Source organism: Ctenocephalides felis, unplaced genomic scaffold (assembly GCF_003426905.1).
Source record: "Ctenocephalides felis isolate EL2017-DRISC unplaced genomic scaffold, ASM342690v1 CF-g0.4_SCAFFOLD_01886, whole genome shotgun sequence".
Taxonomy (NCBI): domain Eukaryota; kingdom Metazoa; phylum Arthropoda; class Insecta; order Siphonaptera; family Pulicidae; genus Ctenocephalides; species Ctenocephalides felis.
In genome coordinates this window covers 102213866-102240566 of record NW_020538040.1, presented here as the reverse complement: position 1 = coordinate 102240566, position 26701 = coordinate 102213866, and the positions used below count along the sequence as shown (strand labels likewise).

Genomic DNA, 26701 nt, shown 5'->3' with positions numbered 1-26701 from the left:
AAATCAAAATGATTGGTAATAGATGCATAAAACATATGTAAGATATCTAGAACATTTTACGGAGAAAAAAATAGAATTATTTTAATAAATCGGTTACCCCACGGTCATAAACAAATTGTTAATCGTTGCTTACATTGGCAAAGCAATATGTTCAAACGCTCACGCATATTTATTCACACGCAACTCAACTGTCACAAAACGTGGTTACATTGCTTTGCATCAAAGATCATAAAACAATGCCATCATAAATATTTTTCATTGCGACTGCAAACATCCATAGAATATTGATGGTTTTGCAAAGAAAAAACAAACAAAAGCAAATGCATTACAAATGCACTATGTATCTTTATTCGAATATTTTTTAGTCTCTTAACTTTGAAACGTATAATTATGTATTTGTTATTAATGTCAATATCAATAATAATTTTTATTTGCTACTTGCTGTTAGTATTTGGATCTTTCTTTGGATTCAGAAAATTTATTTGCTACTTGCTGTTAGTATTTGGATCTTTCTTTAGATTTTTTTAACAAATTTATATAATATTTATTGTGCCATTAATGCAAATTCTTATTCACATAATTGAATAATTCTATTTTTCTTCTGATTTGTGGTTCATCGTATTTGATAATGAATTTTTTGTTTCACATTTAAACCGCCGTAAATTAGCTTTTATTCATTCACGTGTTAACTAGTAGATCTATATACCGAGTAATATCATTAACATATTCAACACAAAACATATTCACCAAAATTACAAATGCAAATTCGACATCAAAGCTGTTTACCGCGCCGAGTCTTAATCTTAGCTTCAGACAGACGACAAGCAAAAACACTGAGCGTTTTAAAATGTAAACGACAGAAAAAAGAAGAATCAGAATCGAGTCGGAATCACTAATATAAGTCGAAAATCAAGAATTAGATTCGGCACGAAAGAACAAAAACAATATTAGGCGTCATCGAACGGTGAGGAAGGGGAGCGGATATTCTCAATTATGTCCGCTCAGTCGCCAGGTATCATTAGTCCTAATCAGCGTCTAGAAGCAACGGCATTGCCTCGGTCCGAACACACACACTAAAATACACCAAATACGGCTTAGTAAGAGATCTCGAGGGAACTGAGTATATCAGAGACTCTGAGGAACATTTGCTATTCAAAATAACAATCATCTGGTCTGGTGTGCAAAAAACATGAAATTATAAAATAATTTTTATACTATGCTTAATATTATTGTAAAAGACTGAAGTAGCTGTTGTTTTTTAATCATTGCCCCAAAATATTTTTGTCTGAGCTGATATTACCCCCATGGCGAAGAATGATTACCCAAATACGGACTTCTACGTAGTAAATACAGTAAATATAATAAAAAAAAAATACCATTTACGCCCAAATATTCCATTTTTACTCCATTTGGTGTAATTTACCCTTGTTTCCCAACCACTGGTCTTAAGTAACATTTTTTTTTAATTTTTCAATAATAGAGGAACTCAATTAAACCCATATAGATTTTCCAAAGTTTTTGCTTTATATTAAATTAACGATTCATATGCTTGATATTAAGTTGAAGATATGACGGTGTCAAATTTGTGACATAAGCCCTCTATTTCTAGAGAAAAAGTATTTCGACCACAATGTCGATTAACTCAATTGAAGACCAGCATAACAATAATTGTGCAGGAAGTTTAAGAATTATCTAACAATAAGTAGATTTTAGATTATGTCAGTTTTAATTAAAACTTGCTCTAACATTAGATTGACTAAACTATCTATGTCTACATTTTCTTGTATATTTACAACTATTTTAAGTGGTTTATAGAAGTGTTATATAGCGTAATTTACTTTTGCACAATTTCACTGTCATTAATCAAAACAATATTAGTATCATACTTTTAAAATATTACTTTGCCATTTTCAAATGGAAAAATGTGTCGGCTACGGTAAGCATGAACAGTTCGACCAGCTGATATATGTATACATCGTTCGTTTATATGTATACACACATGCAGATAAATCAAATCAAAGTTCTTTTGACGTAGTAATAAATTATCCCATAAAACATTCGATAGTTTTTCGTATTTTAAGATTCCGAGAACCGAATAATATTCACGGTAATGTTTTTATAATGCTATGAAACTTTTATTAGTCGTCCCTATATGCTCTCGGAGCGGGATGTACGCTGTATATGAAATATAGGCCAAAAACTTCCAAAGTTTTATTTCAATCGGTCTTCTCTATATTGCAAGTTTTTTAAAATTCACTTTTAAGTATACATAAATAAAACTGATTATTATTATTAATATGATCTAATTAAAGAACGACATTTCAGATCACCGTCAAAATAATTAATAAAGAACAGTGAAAGTAATGTTTTTATTTCTGGGCCAGATATCCTCCGTTCTCTATCATGTACAAACATACAAACAACTTTATTGTGTACATTTTGAATTGTTTCCATCCTTTTATAAAGATTGCATATTTGTTCAGATAGTTTAGGATAGTTTACAAGATCAAATGCATTATTATTATACATTTGCTAAAGGTACCTGAAAGAAAATTTTAAAAGCTGTGGATGTATACAAAGCGTAATTCAAAGAACATTTATCCAAAAGAATAAGATTGTGACATTCGTTTTGACCATTTATGTCAATGAAATTAAACAATCAAAATGTTGTTTTTAACGAATTTACTTTTTTGTCAATTTGTTAAAAACAACATTTTTTGCAAAATATTTGAAATAGATGTTTCTAGGTTTTTAATTATAAGGACATTATTTGTATTTTGTATTTCAATAAAATTCAAATCGTTTTCTGTCGTGATGTTAAAGTTAGGCCGATTTCTGCATAAGAAAAGGTTTGGGAGACATTGCCTGAAAACGTGTGCTGTGCGGTCGACCCGAGCCGGAGCGGCTTGTTTCTTGTTCTCGGAATTGCCGCGGGATATCAGGTTGTGTTCTCGGGCCGCATGTGTGCGTGTGTGTGCCTACGCACAAATCCTCTTGATGCCAACAGACAGGTGCACCTCAAAAGATTCAGCCGAAAACGAACAACCAAAAAAATCAGATAAAATACTATAGACGTTTGTACGATATTGCGTTTTACTTTGTTTTGCCTTTGATCATTTTTTTTCTTCTACCTTTGATTTTTGCTTCGTGTTTGCGTCCGATTGATTGTCACGATTGTGTAACTCTTCGGCTTATTTTTATATTTTAACCGCGAATCATCCAAGATGTGCCTGATTCGCAATTATTATTTCAAATGGTATTTGTCGATACCGCACGATGACTCAATACTGAAATATAATAGCAGCGCTGCGTTATGCATTGTCAGTTAAAAGCGGCCCAAGGCAAATGTATATTGACGCTTACTTATAAATGCCTATATGAACTCGTCACGAAAAGACGTCTCGCCTTGTTCATTTAGCAACAACTGTTGTATACGCATTCGTTAATTAACGGGAGATTCGCGCAGAGTACTCGTACGTGTCTTGTTCGCGTGTCCACTTGTGGCCAATTTGACGCCCATAAAATATTCATTACCTCGATATGAAATACTCCAAACGAAAGCTTATGCGAGCTGGCGCTGCCACGGTAGAAAATTTACATTGTGATATGATTTCAAACAAAGCTCTTACATTTCCTTGGCAATGTTATATTTCCAGGTGAATATAAAAATTGAGATGGTTTGGTTTTGTCTTTACAATTGTAAAGTGATGCAACTTGAATGTATTAGGTATATTAAAAGATCGGTTCTTATATCAAACGTACCGGGCATCAGGTCCATGCCGCTATACCGCTCTAGCCGCCGAGAGATACCGCGCATCCGCGCGCAAAGAAGCGACTCAGCTTCTCTCCGGGCCAATTATCGCCCTCTCTACACGAGATCCGTGGCAATAACCTCGTCGAAACAAGACCGCGATGTTGTACATGAGCGAAGTACTACACACGACGTGCGTGCTCACTCGTTGCTCGGACAGGGTCAGACAATTGCTTCTATTGTCATAAGACTCCGGGGACCAGGGACCTAGCATGTCAGCTTCAGCTTCTGCCAATCATAAAGGATCACATTTACATGCGAAGCAAAATGACCGTAGCATACGATTCTTAGTACTTTGAAATTGCCGTCACGTCTCATACATAACATTAGCTATGAAATATTTGTTTAATATAAATCTCATCCTATTTCAATTATATGTTGATGAAGAGCAAGATTAATAATATTATTGGTTGGTGTATTTAACGCCGAAATTTCACATTATATTATAGATGTTTATATTACAGATGTTCCATAGAGAGACAAAAATGTTCAAGATGGTTCAATGGGCCATTATTCAACCCAAACGTTCCTCCACATTCGCTTATTCTTGTTTGTAGTATAGTTACCGTTGCGCATATTATATATCAAGTTCAAAAGAATTCCATATATAACAAGACGTATTTTCAACTGTCAGTCATTTTGTCATTTGCAATGGTTGTGTTTTTCTATTTTCAAGAGAGAAATAAATGAGAGATTAAAAGCATTAAGATTTGTAACAATCTTTATCGTATTGGTGAATTGAGGGCTTAAAATATACTTCAAATTGACTGCATTGGTACGCAGTATCTAAACAGATTGAGAAAAGGTCCAAATGATTTATCAGAAATTTGTAACAGACGCTTGAAATGTTTCTATATTCCAACAAACCCCATCCGTCTCTTGGGACCTCGTTGTTAGCAACAGATACTGGTAATGCTCGCTATAGATTTATTAGTTTAAATGGTATGCTCGTTAAATATACAGAAAACTGTTTGTACAATCCCCGGTGCTCGGTGTAAGGAGATTAATCTTCTTTGTTATTGTTATGATCATAAATTTTGGACGTCGAATATGCTCGAGTTCAGGCCGTGTTGTGGAACTAATATAACTTTATTCTGCTCTTTAGGATAGAAACTCAAATAGAGCTTCAAAAAGGCAAACAAGGCAAAGGTTTGATATCACCCATGTTAATGTTATTTTTTGTACTCATGAAGACTACATGTGTGCAGGCAGCGCAGCCGTAGTCGCCGTCGCAATCATGACCCATTTATTAAAGCGCCTATAAAATTAATTACGTTATTGTATTCGAACGATTTATGAATCGTTTAGATAATTGCTGATATATGAATGTTGATCGCGACATAATACTGTTATCGTGACACCGACTGACAGATATCCGTCTTGTCATTAGCACGAATGTGTTGAAAAATTATATCAATGACTCTGACCAGTAGGTAGTGATGAATGGACCAATTGATAATTCAAGACATGCATTAGTCATCATAGGAATAATGTATGGGTTATTTTGAAAATTAAATTAATTTAATAAAACATCATATATGAAAATCTTTCTTTAGGTAATAAAAAATATTGACTATATCAATTGAAGTAAATTGTTATTATTTACTTTAATTATTTACGTTAAGAGAATGTTATAATTCTCATTGTTTCGCTAACATCTCCTTTAATATGATTTTGTTTATATATAAATATTTTCAAGTATTTCTTCTAATGCTAAGATCTGGAATCTGTTTCAATACCGATTCCCCAACATTTCTAACTAAACCTATCATTTCTCATTCCTCTGGTGCGGCTGGTATCTGATGCTATATATCTATTCGCTCGGACTATTATTATTATTATCTAGGTGGTGTATGTGAGGAGTCGATTTACGACTGTTTAAGTTAATCACGACGACAGAATTACAGTTACGGGCAATAGTGTTTCTTTCATTGGATGAAGATGCGAAGTTTCTTTACGTGTTATTGCCGTTCTTCGATTGATATACGACTTTGCCTGATCCTTTTCGTTGACTAGTGGCTGGGTGGCTTTGCAGCTCCGACCAGGAGTTTCCCCGGTAATTGTCTAGCTATCTTCCGCATATGCATATGTTATATGAAAGTGAAAAATATGCGGCTCTACATTTTGTATGTAATGCTCTGCAACGTTACCAAACGTTCTGTTTTGGAACAGTATAGATCAGTTCTTATTTTTCTCTCAGAAATTTAACTTAAATGATTTGATTTTCAGAATTCATTATTATAATACCTATATTTTAAACGCATCTTTATTTTATTTCTATTCTTCTACTTTCTTACAAAAATATAATATAATTCATAAGATTTGACTTAAAATTTATATATGAGAATAAACATTAAACTCGCTTCATAAGTCACGGTTAAATATCGTGAACTCATAATCGTCAAAAAATCATGAAGAAGCAGCTGTTATATGTTTACATCCAAGCTTTTAAAAAAAATATGTCCACGTATATACCGGTGGTACTAAACAAAATTCGACTTTTGTGTTTGGTTTTGATGCAGAAAAGGTTTCTATAAAATTCTGACTAATCCGTTTGGGTCCTGTTACAGTCACGTTTCGTGAATTCGTCCAATATTGGAAACATATTGTTATATATGTAGGAATTTTTAAAGCTCACTATTGGCCCGAAGTGTGGAAAGTTACATTTAAAGTTTAGAGTAAAGCAGTTTAATATCATAGTTTAATTATAGTTATAATAGATAAATGGTAAATGAAATTTTAAAGCATTTCCAAAAAAAATATATTGAAATGTAACTGCATGTAACGAAATTAATTATCGTGTGATAGGTTTTCAAATTGCTCTCACATAATCAAACTTATAAGTCTTTGAGTATATATTTTTTCAAATCATATTGTATTTCAAAATATTATAATGTAAATTAAACATGATATATAATTATTATATTGTATATAATTCTTATAATAATATATTAAACAAGAGATTGATTTGAATGTATTTAGACAATGAAAATTATATATTTATGCACGTTAAAAATGATTTTCACACATGAATACCAAATTGATTGAATCGGTTTATATGAATTATAGTAAATGATAAACAACGATAATATACCATTAGATATTTTGTTGTTTTATTATACATATGGGTATGTACTTCGTCTTATCGTGTTTATTGGCTATAACCAAACACAAAATTTGCCCAAACCTATATTCAAACGTTTTGTTACTAATAATTCGCATCGGAAAAACATCTTCACTGACCCATCATTTCGCATCGTGGCTCGTGACGCACGAGTCGGCCCGCTCCGAAAAAGCACTGAAGAAGTGCCGTGCACATTAAAAGGTATAATAATTAATCGATTCCTCTCTATCAGGAAACGTGAACATTTTAAAACAGGTTTTCAATCATTCGATGTAGTAAAATACAAACGGGCTCTTAATAAAGTCTAGAAAAAGAAGCACGATTCCAAAGCAGAGCGAGAGATCGAACATGAGAAATATACTCAAGTCGAATTGGGCATCAAATGCGACAGTTTTTCTTTGTATTTCATAATTTTTGTATCGCAACAAAATGATATTGACCCACTCAATTGAAGAACATGTGTTTCATAAAGACATATAATACATTACTTTTCTTTCAATAACATATTACTTCTTGTAATTGAGACAAATTAATTTAAAATATATATATATAGTATATATATAAGAACAAAAAATATCAGTCGTTCCACTAACGGCACACAGTCAACTGTCTCTGAAATGAATGGCACAGTTCATGAGGCGCGACAAAGTTCTCCAAAGCGAAATCCTTCGTCACGATGTGATTGCCATCGAGCCCGCCCCATATTTCTTTAGATATACGGCGACCCTGGTTCTTTTCGCCTTTTTATTTTGTCGCATTTGTCATGGAAGATCTTCTTGGAGACCCTCCCATCGAAGCTAAGATATATGCTCGTGAAAATCTCAAACATTCGTAGAAAAATGTTCAGCGTATTAATATAAAACATTGATGCTTATTAAAATAAATTATTATACTAATATTGAAATTTATCGTTGCTTTTAGATAGAAGTAACTTTGTGCTAAATTAAATTAATTAAATTTGTTGAATAAATGTATATTAAGGAGCCAATTCTGCAGTAACGTAGACGATAACATAGCGTTGGTACTAAAAACTGTGAAAATGCTATCTATATTGCGATCAGGCGTATCTTTGTGATGAGCATTTATAACATACGGTTTTATGTGTAAAACTGCTGATGGTACAGTAAATATATAGCATTTTCACAGTTTTTAGTTTCAAGAAAGAAGGATAAGCTAGTGTTGCCATAACAATGCTATGTTATCGTCTATGTTACTGCATGATTTGCTCCTTAATTTATAGTTATAGACAAGAACATCGTTGTTGTGTTATTTTAAGCAGTTTGCTATGCTATATAGAACTATATAGTTATGTGTTTCTTGGGAAGTCAACCATAGTTTGCTCCATGATTATTTCTTGTTCTTCATTGCTTAATTTTTAATTTTAAACAATGTTTATTTACCACAAATTAAACATTTCTCATCCTCAGCCCGACGTCGCAACTCTTGTCACGCTTGTCTTGTGTTGCAGCTTCTGTTGCACGCTTTCGGTCGCCGAACGTTAGAACGCTTAACTGAAATGAATGCTTATATTTGCAAGAAGATTGGACTGACATGAAAATTGTGTTTATGTTTTGATGCCATAAAGCTCACTCAGTAATCAAACTTAATTACATTCAATTCAGATCAAATTTTCTGTTTGTTTTAATATCGTCTACTTGTTAATTTTATTACATTATTCTTACCTCATAATTAACCTTCCGGTTTACATGAAATCAGAATAAAACAAGTCAGTATTGTGTTCACGCAACAATTCACTTTGAAATGTGCAATTAATAGCTTCCCGAAACGCTTTCACATTTTGTCGTGGTTCTTCCTTCCAAACAGCACCTGTAATTACGTCGTATGCCGCAATGTAAAATGTAACCCTTAATAAAACATGTTCTCAAAGTACTCGCCTTTTGTGTTTGCGATTACCGTAGAAGAATGATTTTTATGGTTCATAAATATGAAATGACGTCCGCATCGTTTGAGTAGGTACATCGCTCTTTGAGATTTCTCCGTATGGATTTTCTACAAAGGACCTCTCGCTGAGACGAACAACTGTTCGTAGTCACTGAGATAGGGGATTAACGAAACGTTTTTGGGTAAAATGTTTTATAGCTGGATAAGATCGTTTTGCCCTCACAGCGGCAAAATACAAACACAATTCTTCGTTGCCTTTGCGTCGATGAAAGAGCGGATATCGATTATTTAGATTGTTTGCTTACTAAATAAAATTTAAATCAAAATATAGTTCGCCTAAATTATATATGTATATATGTGTATATATACGCCATAGGGCAGGTCTGTAAGCAGGGGAGAAAGAGTGTGAGAAGTTTACCATTGCCATTTCACTTCGGAGTGCCCTAAATGAGCTATTTTCAGTTGGAAACATATTTTTTATCTATATCAAGTGAAAATGGACATCGCTTCTGCTCGATGTCAGGTGTCAGAGCGGGGTTTGAACTCACGACCCCGTCAACACGAATCCTTGAGCTTAAACGCTGGGCCTATATAATAATATTAGTTTTAAAAATTAAATAAAATTGAATGATTGTGTTTTCAACTCATATGCAAGAATTACACAACCTTTCAATCACAATAACGAAATAAAAACCTCTCAATGAATTATTATTGTATGTGATTATCGAACATTTTATATATTGCAAATTAATATTGACGATGTGAATAGCTTAGATCTTAAACATCCGTGATTGAGTTATTACAACAGGAATAATTCTGTCATCAGTTTGACGTTGAATAAGCAATAAAGCAATAAACGTTGTACTTTTAATTTTGTGAGTTCGTGATGAATTCGACTACGTTTTTACGACTTGGCAGTGTGCTCTATGCTAATCAAGGACCGCTGGCGTCGCCGGGTTTATTGATGCGCGAACGGTTCCGATGCGATGATTTGATCGGGTCATTAATTTCGTCGTGTGATAACAATCGACGAGGAAATTACTCATTGCGATTGGGGATCATTCCTTTAAATGTGTGAGAAATTCAATCAATAATGTTATTGTTTTGCTTTACAATAGATATATAACGATGAAATTACCATTTTATTTTAGGTTATAAGAATCAATATCTATCGTCACAAATATCAGCTAGTTATATTTGTCAGAAACATATGATTTTGTTGTTTGTTTGAACATTGAACAAACGGTTTGTTACGGTCAATTGAATACTTCACAATGAGTAATATAATTTTAATGTATAATATAAGCCGACGACAACCTGTTAAAAATGTTAATATTTTTACAAATTAGCAATAGTAAGGGATCTCAATAAGTTGACACGTAACCATTCAAAATGAAAAAAAAAAAAGATAATTAATCTAGAATGATGTCGAAATGTATATACCAGGATTACGATGTAAAAATGAATTTTTGACAAAACGCTGACTGCTGGAACAAAGGGATCAATTTCTTACCGCATTTTTGTATTTCTCTAATTTTTAAAAAATAGTAAAAATCAACATTTGGAGATGAGGCTAGTTTATAAAGGCCATAAAGAAGTCTATAAAGACGATTCTCCGTTCGTCAAGTAAATCGGCTCAGTAGAACTCGAGAAATTGTGGGCATTGTATTGATAAAGATAGTTTTGAGAAAAATGCGTTTAATGTTTCGCAAAAGGAAGGAAACAAAAGAGGATTATCATGATCAAACACTTGTAACTCAGAAAATAATTCAAATTTTTAAAAATTCTCTTGTTCACATATTCTTAAATAGTTAAATTTTAAGAATGTGAAAAAAAATATTTTTTTTTAAATTTCTATACTAGAATACCTCCTTAAATCACCAAAACGATCAATGCGTATTTAGTGTGGAAAGTACTTGTTTTTCGTTGCATGCGTATCAAGGAATTATTACAAAGTACGAAAATGAATTACAGTAGGCCCTCGCTTTACACGGCACTCTGGGTACACGGTTCCCATACTACACGGAGCTAAAAATCCAACATCCCTCCGACTACACGGACTTCTTATTACACGATATTTAGTAAACAGCCCATAAGTTCGTTGTGCAAACGGGTATTGATGTAAATTTTGTTATCGACTGTTATCTTTTAGACATGCTTGATTATATAATAGCTGTCTAAGAACACGTTTGAGCTGACTACTGTGTCGCGCCAATTTTTGAATAAGGTATCAATGTCCTACATGTCATTTCGTCCGTATTACTCCAACTGAGAGTCTCTCATAGCACGGATCCCATACTGCACTATGTAAGGTTCCATAGAACGCACTACGAATTAGCCTGAATTGTATGTTAAATACGAGTTTCTTATAGCACGGTTCCCATACTGCACGGTACGCACTTGCCGCGTAAAGCGAGGGTTTACTGTACATATACGTATTTACAAATAAAATGTAAGAAAACCATAGATCTTACAATACATATGTTTTATAAGGTCTATGAAGATGACGTTTTAAAAACTTGATTAAAATTTTGATGATCTGTAGAGTTTCATTATTTGTAACTTTTATGTTTTTATATTATTACTTTATTTCCTTGATTATTACTATTGTTTGTCATTTTTAAGTTTATGGTAACTAAAATCCATAACTAATCGGCTAAACGTGTGTGAATTATTGTTTTTTTTTAATTACAATCTGTCACACTTAGAACATTCAGTAATTGTTTTGACTTTAAACTATTATGTTTAAATGCAACGTCGGTAAACTTAAAAGGATTACCTGCGGACCTCGTCCTGTTTTGGTCTCGGAACAAATATGTATTTCTCAATATAGTTGGCGTAAACCCAAAAATCATCATTTAATTGGTTCTGTCAACGACACTTCCAGCCAGTCTGATTTTTTCGTCCGCCGAATCTCCCGATTCGATGTCCCCTCGGCATCGCTAATCCCCGGCAGGCGAGCGAGTCAGTCTTTCGGCCGACACCTGTATTTTATTACACGGCGATACCGAACGGTGACGTCATGTGGCCATAAAGCGAGTTGTTATGTTTATGAGTGCTTTGAGGCGCCGCACGATACAATGGCTCTTCAACTTTTCTCCGCGTTGATTGATGGCTTCGCGGCACACGCTGATGCCATCACCATCGGACGTCGATTTAAATTAAATTAATATTTTTTTACAACTATTGTATAATGTAATTTAAGGTTTATTGTTTTCCGCCAGTCCGTATCGTGTGCATGAAGTATACTATTACTCTGACCTATAGTAAAATTCTGACACCTTTATTTTAACTGTCTGCACATAATATCATATGTCATATTGTCCGTGTTTCATGCTATAACTGTTTTATACATTAAAATTTTCACTTAAAATCGTAGACATTATTCGTCACATAGCTTAGGGGAGACGCGATCGATTTTTAAAGATTTTTCGACATTTTGGTTATACGTGATTATATTTAAAATTAACTCTCCACTATAAAAAAAATTGCAAGATTTAAAAATATTTAAATTCAGGTTAAAAATGAATACATACATGCGATGTCATACTAGACTCGACTCAACGTGATATTTCGTGATTTTTTATGGAACCCCTTTCACGTGATTTAGACGGCCCCTGACTAGACATATTCAATTATTTAAGCAATAAAAATTTATGAAAAGTGATGCAAAAATACATTCGATGGAAAAACACGAAAACAATTTACTATTGCATCGTTATATAATTAGTATTGATGTTTTTTTAAAATGGCAAATCAACGTTTTGATTTTTTCTGGAATCAAATGCAAATTATAAACAATTCTAGCATATTACATCGTATAGTATAATTACAATTTTTTTAACTATTCAATATTCCTCTTTTCTGTCGGCATCAATTTTTGAATAAAAGAATATCTTCGAATATGAATTACTTCAAATCTATTTTATATAATACATTATATATCAAGAAATTATGGTGATATAGGAGAAAAAAATATTAGCTTTTTCATTTGCATATCGTTATTATCCATATGTTTCACAATCGCTAAAAGTTCTCAACATATCTGCTTGTCAAAATCTTTGTAGTTTCTTCATTTTGCTCTTTCAAAGCATTTTTTGCATAATGCTATATTTCCTTATCGTTATCGAATATGAAATTAGATATCGAACATTAAATTAGAGATTTTCGTAATATGGATGGGCAATCAGTCTGCTGATTAAAAAGTCTGTCACTAGTTAATCGATTGTAATCAATTTTTTTCAATCAATTAGATTTTGTTTATATTCTTTATCTACAAGTAATCTATTTTCTCTTAGAATATTAATTATTTAAAATAATAACGCCGCAAGTTTTCAATTTATTTTTTGTATATATAGTAGGTTTAAGGTATTATTGTGACTTAAGATAATGATATATTTCTAGGCCATTAGGCTGAAATAAATAAATATAATAATAATAATAACAACGCAAGTAAAAATATTAACAAAACTTTGTATTATTTATCATTAGTTTTTTTCTTTACTATCAGTTGCTCATAAAACTAGTGTTTTATGATTTAAACTGATTTTAAGCTCAACTGCCGTAAAATTATCAATAACTGCTGAATTGCCGCAGCATTGATATAGGTGTTCTGTTTCACTAACAAAGTATGACCTTTTTCATACTTTTCATATTTTCCTTTGCAAATTGAATTGATATAAATAGGCGATACTGCACTCTTGCTCATTGAACAGTTCGGCTTTAACTGCACGTAATATAATTAATATAACGTTATGTTTTTACATGTTGCTTGCTACTAGTTGCTATCATCTTTAAAAACGACAAAACTTCGTCAGGATTAATAATAAGCGCATACGTTTGAACGAATACAATTTCGACACAAGATAAATACTTTATGTCTTTAAGATATCTCGCACCAAGAGATAAATTATTATTTCAAGACAATTCTGTATTCAAAGTTCAAAGCTTGCTTTTCGTTTGATTATTTATAATTAATGAAGAAGCGGTGTGTAGCGTCGTCTTGTTCGCGTCTCTTCAAAGAGCGTCTTTTGGCGTATCCCGCTCGGAATTCCAAACTTGTGTTTTGCTTGGCCCGCGCGATCGAGATAAAAAGCAAATTGATGTAGGCTGTCGAATCGGCTTATAATAAACGCTGATTTTAAGCTCGGTATAAATTTCAATAATAGATTAATGTAGTATCGCAGCGAGCGAACTCTTTCTGTTACACGCATTTAGTAATCTTTAGATAAAACTGTACACGTACACATCTATATAACTGAGTTACTGCATATTGATTCGTGGAATTTTAGTGTAAGTGCTTTCACTTTGCCATTACACATTAGTGCTTGAATAGGTTATTTTCAATCATAAATATATATTTTCGTGGTACCCGTCGTATCACTACATCGACGCACCCGTAACTGTTACATCATTAACGAACCATTTATTCATACTATAATAAATTGATTGGTAGAGATTAGTTCATTATTTCTATGTCGAATATAGTGCGTCTACTATATCATATTCACAACCTGTGGATTCGCGATACAATGTGCTACACTTCTATTCCTCTCAATCGTTCACAATTGACATGAAACTACTAAAATATATGAGTACCGCGAATACATTTTCAGATCGTGAAACTACTCTGTATTTTCTTCAATAGCATTTCGTACTTAGTCATTTTATGGCATTGAGTCGTCATACAAAAGTTTGACATTGGTGCAATTTATCAATATCCAAAGGGACATAAACATTTTACAACCACAAGTTGGCGGCAGTGTTTTATTGCCCACCTAGAAGTTAAATAAATATAGGCATTTTATACCAGGTATCAATAGCATTTGCATTATGTTATCTGTGAAGCGGTAAATAAAATAATAAAACAATATTCTCGATAATACTAGTTAAAGCAATCGTTAATGCTTAGCTGTTGCCTCACTTTACCTTTTGCATTTCATTGCATTTTTCTGAGAAGTTGTTTAATTAGGTCATTGGTGACAACAAAAAGTAACATGCGTATTCTTTTATATAAGTTAAAAGCATATATATATATATATATATATATATATATATATGTGTGTGTGTGTGTGTGTGTATATACATATAATATATGACTAACAAAAAATATATCGGAGCTAAAAAAAATGATTAATATTTTAAAATTAAAAAAGTCAGATTTTATTTTTTTTTGTTTTCTCGAACAGAACTTTGTTCACAATTATTAACAATATATTTTTAATAAACTGAAATTTTAATTGTAAATTGAGATAGTACTTCACATTTGCTTTGAAGTTCGGCGTTTATAAAATAAATTTTCTAATTTTGATATGTTTTATAAATCGGATAAACGTCAAGACTATAGTTATTGCACGTTGTGTGTCTTTGAACAAAAGTTGCATCATAAAGACCACTGTTCGCCTTTGATATAAATTTTAATATGCGCAACGAAACCGAATTTAAAATTGAGTCGAAATCAATGTTATATATAGATACATCAAAGTGAATATAAGACCTAGGCTAACTTTTTGATGTTTAAAAATAATTGGCATTGTAGCGTAAGAACTTGGCACAACGCTTCTTCAAAACATCTGAATGTAATTTAGATGAATATCAACGATAATTTTGGGTTATGATGTTGTTAACAAGTAAAACAGTACAGTTTAGTATATTTTAGTGCATGAAAATTCAGTACTAACGTATTAACATATTCATTAAAACATATTAGAATTAATATTTATTGTATCTTTGATATTACTGATAATACTGATATATTGTCAAAGCTTAAATTTTAACAAATTTTACAATTTGTGTTGCCTTTTTCGATCAAAACGTTACAATATGCTTTTCGAACTATATAATGTAATATAATATAATAATCAGCAAGCCCATAAGCTAGACGTATGTAAAATCCAATACGTTTCAGATCAAACCCCCGACATGAAACGTAGTGAATAATTCATTAAGTCCTACTGCAATAGATGTGGAATGTAGAAGCGACAAAAAAATCGTTTTCATACATTGCCGTAATTCTAATTATTATTAATTTTTGTTTCACAAAACACGGGGACTACAATAGAAATATAAATTATAATTTTCTATGTTGATGTACATCAATATCTTGTTTCCGAAACCAATGCGTTTGACATTTGCATCTATTCTAATCTTGTGTGAATATAGGATATTTATCCCTTATTTTGTGATTAGAAAATGTCCTCTAACACTGTGACTGCATATGTAGGCTCACGGAACTGCGTGATGGGTCCCATACCGTGAATGCCACATAATGCATCCTTAGAAGAGCTCATAACTATTTCATTGCTCGGTTTTCCTAGAACGGGCGAGGTAGAAAGCCTTCCAATGACATATGAGTTTCACTAAATAATATAAGTTACAGAATCGTGGTGGAGGGTCCGATATCGACGACCGAAGCAAAAAACATGAGCGGAGTCCGACATGACAATGGAGTAATTAAAATGAAATCTGTAGTTTGGCACTGTGTCTTAAGTTTTTAATGATGATGGAATGCATAGTCGATTTATACCTAAAACCGCTGAATGATAACAATAATTAAAAGTCAATTATTGGACTTTTTAAAATAGTACTCAAAAAAGGCTTGTACTGCAAGTAATCAGCATGATTTCAAATGAATGCCTTTTGAACGATTTCTCAGTTTTCAAAAGAAATTAAGTTTTTGTTGCCAAATGTTGTCATTTCGGTGTTGATTACAAAAATATGGCTCAAGCCACTGGCCTAACTATAGGGTGGCGTGGCTGGCAAAATGCCACAGGCTCCTGAACCGTAAGAGTACAACCGAAAAGGCAGCAATTTTTTTTAAATTTTATACAGATTTGCGCTAATTTCTTAAATCATTTTGAAGAATAGACTTACGGCTAGTAGTGGGGCGTGCAATGTGTAATTGATTACGATGAAAAATCTACGATTTTTAGTGATGGTCTCAGTATGTAACAGGCCCCAGATGGCAAAGTTACACCACTGGTACGAATAATCATCACCCAGAACTAATCAATGCTATGTGATTATTGTTAAATTGCTTTTGTATATTATATTCATTAATAATATACATAGAATCGTTAAAGATTAATTGATTAGTAAAATAAAATCAACCGAGTACTGTTTATTCTACAACTCTATTTTATCATTTATATTAATGCAGAATGCGTTCAATGTGATTGTTGGAACTCTTGCATTCCATAATTATAGAGAAATCCCTCCGGAGCAAACTTATTGATATTCTATGTGATTATGATAAATTATGAGTCATTTACCATGAGCAGCGCAGCCTCTAATCATTGATAAAAAAGAGCCCGTTGAAACGGCGGCAGTATATATCAGCACAAATGAACAACTATCGCTACATTTATCACAGTATCTTACGGGGTTCCGCATAAAACTAGGATTTAGATCAAATTTTGAATTTACTAACAACCATCACTGTAAAATTGTATCAAAATTTTCAGGATTTCTTTATGTTTAGTTCTATATAGTTTAGGTCCAAACAATTTGGACCAATCTGTTTGTCTCGATTGGTCATCCAGCACTATATTACTCAACCGCGGTCGGCAGAAATCAAAGAGAGGCCAGGCGTTTGCTCTTCCACCACAAAAAGAATTATAAACTATGGCCATGAACTCTAATCGATAATAAGTCATTATAAAACAGTAATATTGAGACATTTGTGAAGTTGATCAAATAAATAAAATGTTACCATGTAACACGAAGCATTCAATAATAAATTAATTGTTTATGAACGTAATATGGTATACATTATGATCACTATTATTAATGTAGGCTTTTAAATCTCTTTTATCATGACCATCTATCACCCATAAAGTTTTTGATTAATAGCATGCGAAAACTACGAGGAAATCATCAGGTTTAATATTTTAAGCAAGCAATTCCTGAGGTCTACTTTCGTCTACGAGAAGAGTATATCTTTTTCGGTGTAGATTGATTTTGCATATTAACATTTCGGTGTGCACACTCAAAAAATTGTTGAATCAAATAGTAACCGAATGCGCCTTCCGATATCTAATTGTACAGTCGGTATTCCGTCAAAGCATTTCAGCTGTTATCTGTATAAATAAATAGTATACAAATAACACATCAACAACGCTGGTTACATATCGCCGCAAAACTTCAAATACAATAATATTATCAGCAATAGTATGTTTACGCAGAAAAAGATCTTCTTCGAAAAGATTTCCAGCGCAAACATTGTTTAGTGTTCCATAAGCATCATACGAGATGACGGATGTAAACAGTGCAAAATTCACGTACCTACACAAATCATGATTCTGCATGTAATTCTGTATTTTTTTTATTATTACTGCTTGTTGGTTTTTAATTTTTTATCGCAAATTATGAAAATCAACCCATAGGGGCACTAAGAGTACAGAAATAACTTAGAACATTCACGTTAGTCACTGAATTAAGAATGAAAAACCTTGTGACAAATTATATTTTGACACACTTTATTTTATAAAAATATATTTAATTTATTCATAGGACAATACCATTTTAAGAGGCGAAAAAGATAAAAAAAATGTTCAGAAAGCATATTTACATACGACAATTATTCAAGTTTTGAATAAGTCAATTGTAGAGATTTCTTTATTATCTCAAACAACTTAAGTAGGTCGAATTTCGTAATCATACTTATATTACTCACATTTATGAAAAACAGCTTTTTAATGATTATAAAAAAAATAGTTTCAAAATAAATCATCATTGATCGTAAATGATGCATAAGATTTGACCTCTTTGCGATCATATTTCATTCATCTCGAAATAGTTTGATAAGAAGCCTAAAATTAAACATTTTGCAGGTCACGGATGACCCAAATTTACTTAAACTTTATTTGATAATAGCTGAATTTTAAATTCGAGAAATAAATGAAATAGTTTGATCTTTTTGGATGTATAAATTTTTCGGTAGTTACTAAAGGTTGATTTTTATTTACGAGTCTCATTACAATTTTATTTGTCCTTATTTGAGAAGTTGTAAGGTAAATAACAACTAATCTCTTAGAGTAATGATTGTTTAATAATACTAAATAGTCATCAGTGAAAACATAAGTTTGAAAGGAATTTCAATTAGGTAGAGATTACCGAGTACTTGTTTATCGGCTGCAAAATTCAGTTTTTGTTCAACAAAACCGTAAGAATAAGTTTTTATTCAAGTCAAAGTCAAATGTGCGAGGAGAGATATGTCAGTAAAAAAAAACATTTTTTAAAAAACGCTCTTGCATAGAGTATAAACGATAAAATGTTTAAATATTTATGAACTTTTTACTTGGTAAGTTGCGAAAAATATATGTTTCTGGGCAAATCTGCCAGGCTAAAAAATATTCTACATCTATCAAACGCGTTTGATAAATATCTTTCTATTTTTGAAACTTCATAAACTCGAACTTGAAATATAACAAAACTTTCATCATAATTTGAAGTTGCACAAAATAGTTGGAATCGTTTTCATTTTTATCAATATACGTTTCAACGTTGTATGTATATTGTTTATGTTCATAATGTAATATGTACTTTTCATAAAATTGAATTGAAAGAAACATAAACTAGACCAACTCTATGGTATATTGATTCTTTACGAACGAACATAAACTTAACGATATATATTCCAATGATACTATGCATGGCACGCGCAGGTTTTTTATTGTTTACCCATATGGTACACACGAAGCAATTAACTGTCCCGCATGGGTATTGTTACCTTTGTTTGAACAATTTACCGCACCGCTCACAAACATGCGTCGAGTCTACGAATTTCAAGATTTTGTATTGTTGTCTAATTTACATTTATAGGCGTGTTAGGTTATTTGCAAACAATAAATACGCCATAATTATCTAATTAAAATAATGAAAATGATATACAAACAAATGCACCGAAAACACTACAAGTATAGAGAAATTTACTTGAGAATAACTTAACTGACTTACGATAACCTAAAAGATAACTATATGAGAATACTGACATGTTCTAAACAAATGTATACAGTCAATACCTTGTAAGAGATGTAATGTTATTTTCTGTCGAGGTGTGCGATAATACGGTTGACCCTGGAGAGCGCGGCATAGTAATTTTTTTTAGTTGCGCAGAGTCCATCTGTGGACGTCCGTCCTGTTCTCTCTTCTGCTTCGACCGAGTCGATCGTTTGATCTTAGCTTCGTGCCGCCGCGCCGCCGCTCATACTGCTTTTCAAATCGAGAACAAAACAGTAAAAATCGTAAACCCTCGCCTGAATAAACCTGAAAGACAGATATAATCGTTGGCACTGATTATTATAGTTCTATTATTCATATTCATATTTAGCTTCTAAAACGATCTAAATTTTGTTCATATCTCAATTTAAAGAATTTAACCACTTTACGGTCGGGTTTTTTTTCGTGAACAATATTTGAATCTCGAAGTTTTGATTAGAATGGGAATTTATGATCTATTTTAAATTTAGACTTTTATATAAAACAAATAGTAGCTTTATTATACAACACGTTTTATTATTGATTAATAATTCTACTAAGTCAATATTTTCAATAAAATAAATAAATCGTATGGTAAGTAATAGTAATAAAAGAAAGAAGATTCGGGACAAAAAGTGCCAAAAATGGTCATTCAGTTTGTAAGAGAACGGAGCGTCCGATTTGAATAAAAACACGCATTACTTGTATTGACAAAATGAAGAACTGATTAAATTTTTTGAAAGACAGGTCAAGCGGTTACGGAGATCCAATGAAAAAAGAAATAATTATTAATTAGTCATATTTAGATATTTTATGGAGATTTTATTAATAAATACAAATTTTGTTTACACTTCTATGGGTTCCGTACCATGATTTATGATTTAGACGGCATCGGGGCGCTTCGCATTTCGATTGTCTATAAAACATCGATTGCTTTGAAAAAAAAATCTAAATTTTCAAAAAAATAAAATACAAAAAAAACAAATTTTCATTGGATCAAAAGTGCAATTTTGTCAAGAATTTCAAAATTCTCAAAAATCTTTTTTTTTGCAAGGTTCTCAAAACAGTTTAGAGCTTTTAAAAATTTTAAATTACGGTTACGGAAATTTTCAGCAATTTGCCTTAAGGCACAATGCCCACCTTTATTACCACTAGTTTATAATTATGTTATTGATAACAGCAAAAAATCCGAAATATTATTAAAATGTCTTTATTTTTCAGTTCTGTCCGGTGACTGTGGTGCAACGGACACCGAGGAGCTGATATGCCACCGAGCTCCATCCGCCTGCAGTGCGCCACCCGACTTACTGCCACGCAATGAGGCCCTGACGCTCGCCGACAACGCGGCTTATGGCTCGGTGGCGTCACAAAAACGCGCCGAGCGGGAGCGGGAGCGGGAGCGGTGCGAAAGTCGGCTCAAACCGGCACAACCATCACCCTTAATTCAACATCAACAGAATACGACAACACCTTCTGAACGGCCCCCACATCATATGACAAATAATGCGACAAATGTTCATAGCAGTAATAATAATAATAGCAGAGTGCATTTCGAGGTAAGCGTACACAAATTTTTTAATTAACTTCCCGTAGGGTAAGTTATAGTATTCGCGAAAAAATCGAAAAGGAAAATTTTTATATATCGTTACGTTTTAGGGATTTCTGAACATTTTGGTATACCTTAGAGAGAAATGGATGTATGTGTGTGTATGTGTGTGCGGATACAAATTTTTGTCGACGATTTCGGGAACACGGTTCAACCGATTTCAATTATTCAAAAAACATTCGGTTGCTGTTGATAAGGAGACGTGCTGATTAGTTTTTGGCATAGGCAGGTATAGCCGTTTCGAAGATACGGTGCAAAAAGTGCCACAAACGGTAACTCAGTTTTTAAGAGAACGGAGCCTCCGATTTTAATAATTCAGAAAACATTTTACTTGTATTGACAAGATGAAGAACTAATTAAATTTCCATGAAGACAGGCTAGGTTTCGGAGATCCAGTGAAAAAAGTAAAAAAAAAAATGCCATTTGGCGGTCAAAAATGATCATTAGACATATGCACATCAAATTATCAGATATTTTATAGAGATTTTAACATTCAGTATCAATTTTGTTTACATTTCTATGCGGTTCGTACCAATGCTTATCCGTTAGACGTCGACGCGGCGCTTACGCGCTTCTATATTTCGTATCTATGCAGTTAAAGCAATACGATTGCTTTGAAAAAGAGTTCAGAATTTCCAAAATATTTCAAAATAAAGAAAACATTTTTTTAAAAAAAGTATTTTTTTTCTAGTAAATTTTTGTCAAAAATTCTATATTTCGTATCTATGCAGAGCAATACGATTGCTTTGAAAAAGAATTCAGAATTTCCAAAATATTTCAAAATAAAGAAAATTTTTTTTCAAAAAGTATTTTTTTCTAGTAAATTTTTGTCAAAAATTTATAGTTTCTCAAAAATCTATTTTTTTCAAAAATGTTAATCTTTAAAAAATTTTTTTTTTGATACGGGAAGTTCCAGCAATATGCTTTAAGGCACGATGCCATGCGCCCCACTAGTTGTGCGCGTTTTTTTTTTATATATCTGAATATAAGTTGAATCACAATATTCTTCTTGATTAAAAGATATATGGTTTGCATGAAAGTTTTGTTATTACTTTATAAATTTCAAATTAAATTTTGAACAGAATGTTATATTGTGTAACATTATTTGTCTTCTATAATTTGCAAAACTAAGCATTAACTTTATTATAGGAATTCACATGTGATGTATCAATAGAGGGCGGTGAGGATGGCTCCGGTGTTAATATTAGCCAACCACTTCAATTTTCTTTCACTTTATATGACCTGGATGGACATGGACGAATAACCAAAGATGTAAGCATTTATAAATAAAATGCGTCATTTTTTTAAATATGACATACTGAAAATCAAAACTATATATGATTAATATTAATAACCTTATATTTTTTCTTGCAATGAAAATAATTGCAAACAAAATAGTGATAAATCATCTTATAGATACAATTTTTAAATCTTACGGATATTTTTACTTTACCTTATTTTTACTTTTTCACTTTACTTCACTTTAATCTTATAGATTGAAAAAAAAAATTAAAAAATAAAATTTTATACAAGTAGATCACAAATAATTGATATTACCAAAGCCTCGTATAGAAAATACTTTCATCGTTGGGACAAATATATTAACCTTAAAGAAGATTATATTGAAAAATAAATTGCCACTTCCACGTTGCAATGTTTTTCATTTGTAGGCTAAGTTCTTGTTTATTATCCACATATGGAACAGAAAAATATCAATAATTCTTTATTTGCTTATGAAAATTACTTATAACATTTTTAATAATATTTAAATTCAATATGAATAAATGTCCTACCAGCAAAAAGTTTGATCCGATTTATTTATTACATCTTTTTTTATTATTTACAGGATATTGCAGGAATAGTTTCAACAATATATGAATCTGTAGGAAAATCAGTTATAGTACCTCATTATGGTAGCAAGACAATTAAAGTACGATTGACAGTAGCCCCTGAACAAAAATCACCAACAACCACCAAACTTGTAAATAACTCAACTCCAAATAGGCCCGCGCCCAGGCGAGAACCTGCTTTTCACAGGCGGAAACCTAGGCGAAGAAAAACAGTTCCAACGGCTCCTATTCATAGTGAACCTGTTTCAGAAGAGGAACATTGTTCAGTTTTGTTTGATGATGAAGTGGCTAGTGATTCGGATGGACAAAAAGGTCAATCCAGAAGGGCTAGACTTTATACAAAACAACATGCAAAAAGGCCACCCTCGTCACAAGCCACAGAATGTACATTATTAACCGCTGGTAAACATGGACCAAGGGGAAGAAGTTTAAGTGCAGGCAGTGGACCAGAACAAAGAGGATATTGGCGCAGGTCAGGGTCTTTACAGAGGCGAGAACTATTAGAAATCATTCAAGCCAGCATGGAGAAGAACAACCTGTGTTTTCAAACCAATAGGTGAGATTTTTTTAAGTATTAGATTTACTAGCCATTTGAATATCACTATGAGCATTTGAATATGCCTGGTAGAAACCAATGCCAGTCAAAATGGTCTATAAGAAAACATGCTTATTCTGGTTTCAAGTTGAACAAAACTAATAACTGTAATTAAATAAACTTATAGATATTATCAAATAATAAAATTTAGCTTTATACTACAAGTTATCGGCAGTTTCCTCTTTTGTACATAAAATTTCTGCTAAAAAGTATTTTTAGATTTTAATTTTTATTTTAGAGGAATACTAGTTCTACCTTTCATGGTATGTGGTTCGAAATGTTTCATTTGATACATTTGCTTAGAGGGGTTGATGCATTTCGAGCTTTGATCTTTTATAAATACGAGCAGCAGCCAGAATTTTATGCCAAATTTATGATATTTATTTACTCAGAGATACTCTAGTTGCATTTTCCAAATATGCTAAAAAAATTTCTTTCGATACAAAATAAGTTAAACCAAGATACTTTTTTCGTTTTTAGCCTTCTTCTTACCCAAGAATATATTTATGAATAATTTCTGTATCCACATGAATGTTACTTCTTACCTTTATTACTTTTCAAGAAGAATAAATAATTACACTTTGAATCTGAATTCAAATTGAAGATCACTTCGAATAAAATTTTAGTTGGTGTGTTGAATGAAGCTCGAAACAACTGTTCTGTTTGTAGATATCTAGTAATAATGCCGCAATTTGCTTTTCTAATAAAGAATATAAAGATATCAAAGAATAAAGAATAAACAATAAACAATAAATAATAAATAATATAGATTGTCGCCGATAAACGCATGCGAACTGTCTATTGTTATGTCAATCCTTTCATCAATTCTCAATAGAAACTTGCACCAGTTTTGACTGATACTGGTATAAATGATAGTAGCCAAATATATATTTGTTACTGTTATATACGTATAATCGGAATTTTAAATTGAAAATGCACAACCGGCCATTTTGACTGAGTACTAAATATACTGACAAATCTAGACTTTCCAAACAACCTTCTAGACATATCTGCCATATTGTTATAGATTTTTTTCATAAAGAGTAGTTAATAAATCATTCATAATTTAAATTTAAAACTAATATTTAATTTTAAACTTTAAAACTATTCAAATATTTTGTGTATTATTATTATTATCAAATCTATGAAATATCTTCCTGTTTATTTAACCTTTTTTTCATGTTACAGAAAACCAAATAATGAAGATCGCTCCAATGCCAAACGTCATAGAAATCGGGCACACACTGTATCTAAAACCGTGGAGCCTCAAGATAGCAAATTTTGCAGATATGACAGCTTTCTACATTCTGTAATTTGTTCTCAGCAGCACACACACCAGCATAATATTGCCTCACAAATCAAACCAAAGAATGGAACACCTCAAACAACTCCTCAAAGGTCAAGATCACATGAACTAGGTCAAACAAATCCTGCTATTCGATACACTCTTCTAGAACCATCCGATGTCAGTTATTGCAAAATGGATTTGAGAAAAAATTTACAGAAAAAACATACTGCACATGTTTGTTCACCTCATCATTTAAAACACCAGAACAGAGAAAAGTATCATGCACGGGCCATGGCTCAAGTTGAGCGTTGGTTGGAAAATGATAATGCTACAAGACTAGCTTCCAAGCAGAAAAAAATGCAGCAGGCTTGTGTAGATCCAATTGATTCTCAAGAATGTGAAGGATTATTAAAGACAACTGATAAAATAAATGACTCACTAGAAGATAAGTCGTCCAGTCCTACAAACTCAACAATTCATCGTTATGTACATGAACACATACATCATCATTATCATCATTTTGAGGAAGAAGCCTCTGCCGCATGTTGAGGATAAAAAATTGTAGTTATGAACTTAGTACAAAAATATACACATTGTTTTTCCAAATACATAAACAAATATCTCACAATATATCAAATTTTAAAGCTGCTCACTAACTCACTTTTTATCTTGAATTGCTGTTATCATATCTCTCCATGATGTATCAATAGTAATTCGTAAATTGTATAATCAAATTAGGTCCTAGTCCCATAGTGCAGTTTATGATTCAGCAGCTTCTCATAAAAATTGTTTAACTGAATTATACTAATTAATTATTAATCAATAACTACAATCATTTTATGGATTATTGAATGCAAATATGAATAATACACCTGTAATCTAAATGCATTTATTTTATATAAAAGTAAAAGCTCTTCATCCGAATGTATTTTAAAATAATTGTGAGCTCTTCCATAATGAGATGTTGTACTAAGTATTTAAATTGTATACGAATTATTAATTTTAAAGAGAGAACAATATGATTAATTAAAGATTATTCAAAATATTATGTCCAGGTGTGATTAGATTACCATATAAGATGATTTGAAAGTCTATAATATGCATCGAAAGATATACTTATTTAATATTAAAAATAAATTGGTGTCTCAAACTCTAAAAGAAATCTCTGACTGAATGAAATACTCTGTAATTGTACTATTGTGGATGTATTATTTATAATGATTTAGCAGTACAAATGTCATATTAATAATATTCCCAACTTGTAATACTAATTCTATAGTTAAGTTATTTATTTTATATAGTTTTGTACTGGTTAGTGAAATTTTTTATATTATATAATATTAAGAAGCTCTTTGCTATATTTGCTTTTGCAAAACGATATATTATATAACGCCAACAGCTTTGATTAATAGACAATAGTTTTAGGTCACATATTAAATTGGCTTAAAAAGAGCCATTCAAACAATGTAAAAAACACTTTCGAATTATTTTACTTTATTTTATTCAGTGTTAGAAAGAATAAATAAATTAAAAATAAATACATATAAA

At 31.8% G+C, this 26701-nt stretch overlaps 1 protein-coding gene across 1 annotated transcript in view; it reads left to right on the top strand.

Annotated features, from left to right (window-relative positions):
• The window catches only part of LOC113375613 (protein naked cuticle homolog), a 39743-nt gene extending 13853 nt beyond the window's left edge, over positions 1-25890 (top strand). The window contains exons 2-5 of the mRNA XM_026615544.1: positions 21036-21370; positions 22570-22692; positions 23267-23826; positions 25054-25890. Of these exons, the coding sequence (XP_026471329.1) occupies positions 21036-21370; positions 22570-22692; positions 23267-23826; positions 25054-25702 (1667 nt within the window). The 3' untranslated portion in view covers positions 25703-25890. The remainder of the gene's footprint in view (positions 1-21035; positions 21371-22569; positions 22693-23266; positions 23827-25053) is intronic.
• Positions 25891-26701: the final 811 nt, after the last annotated feature.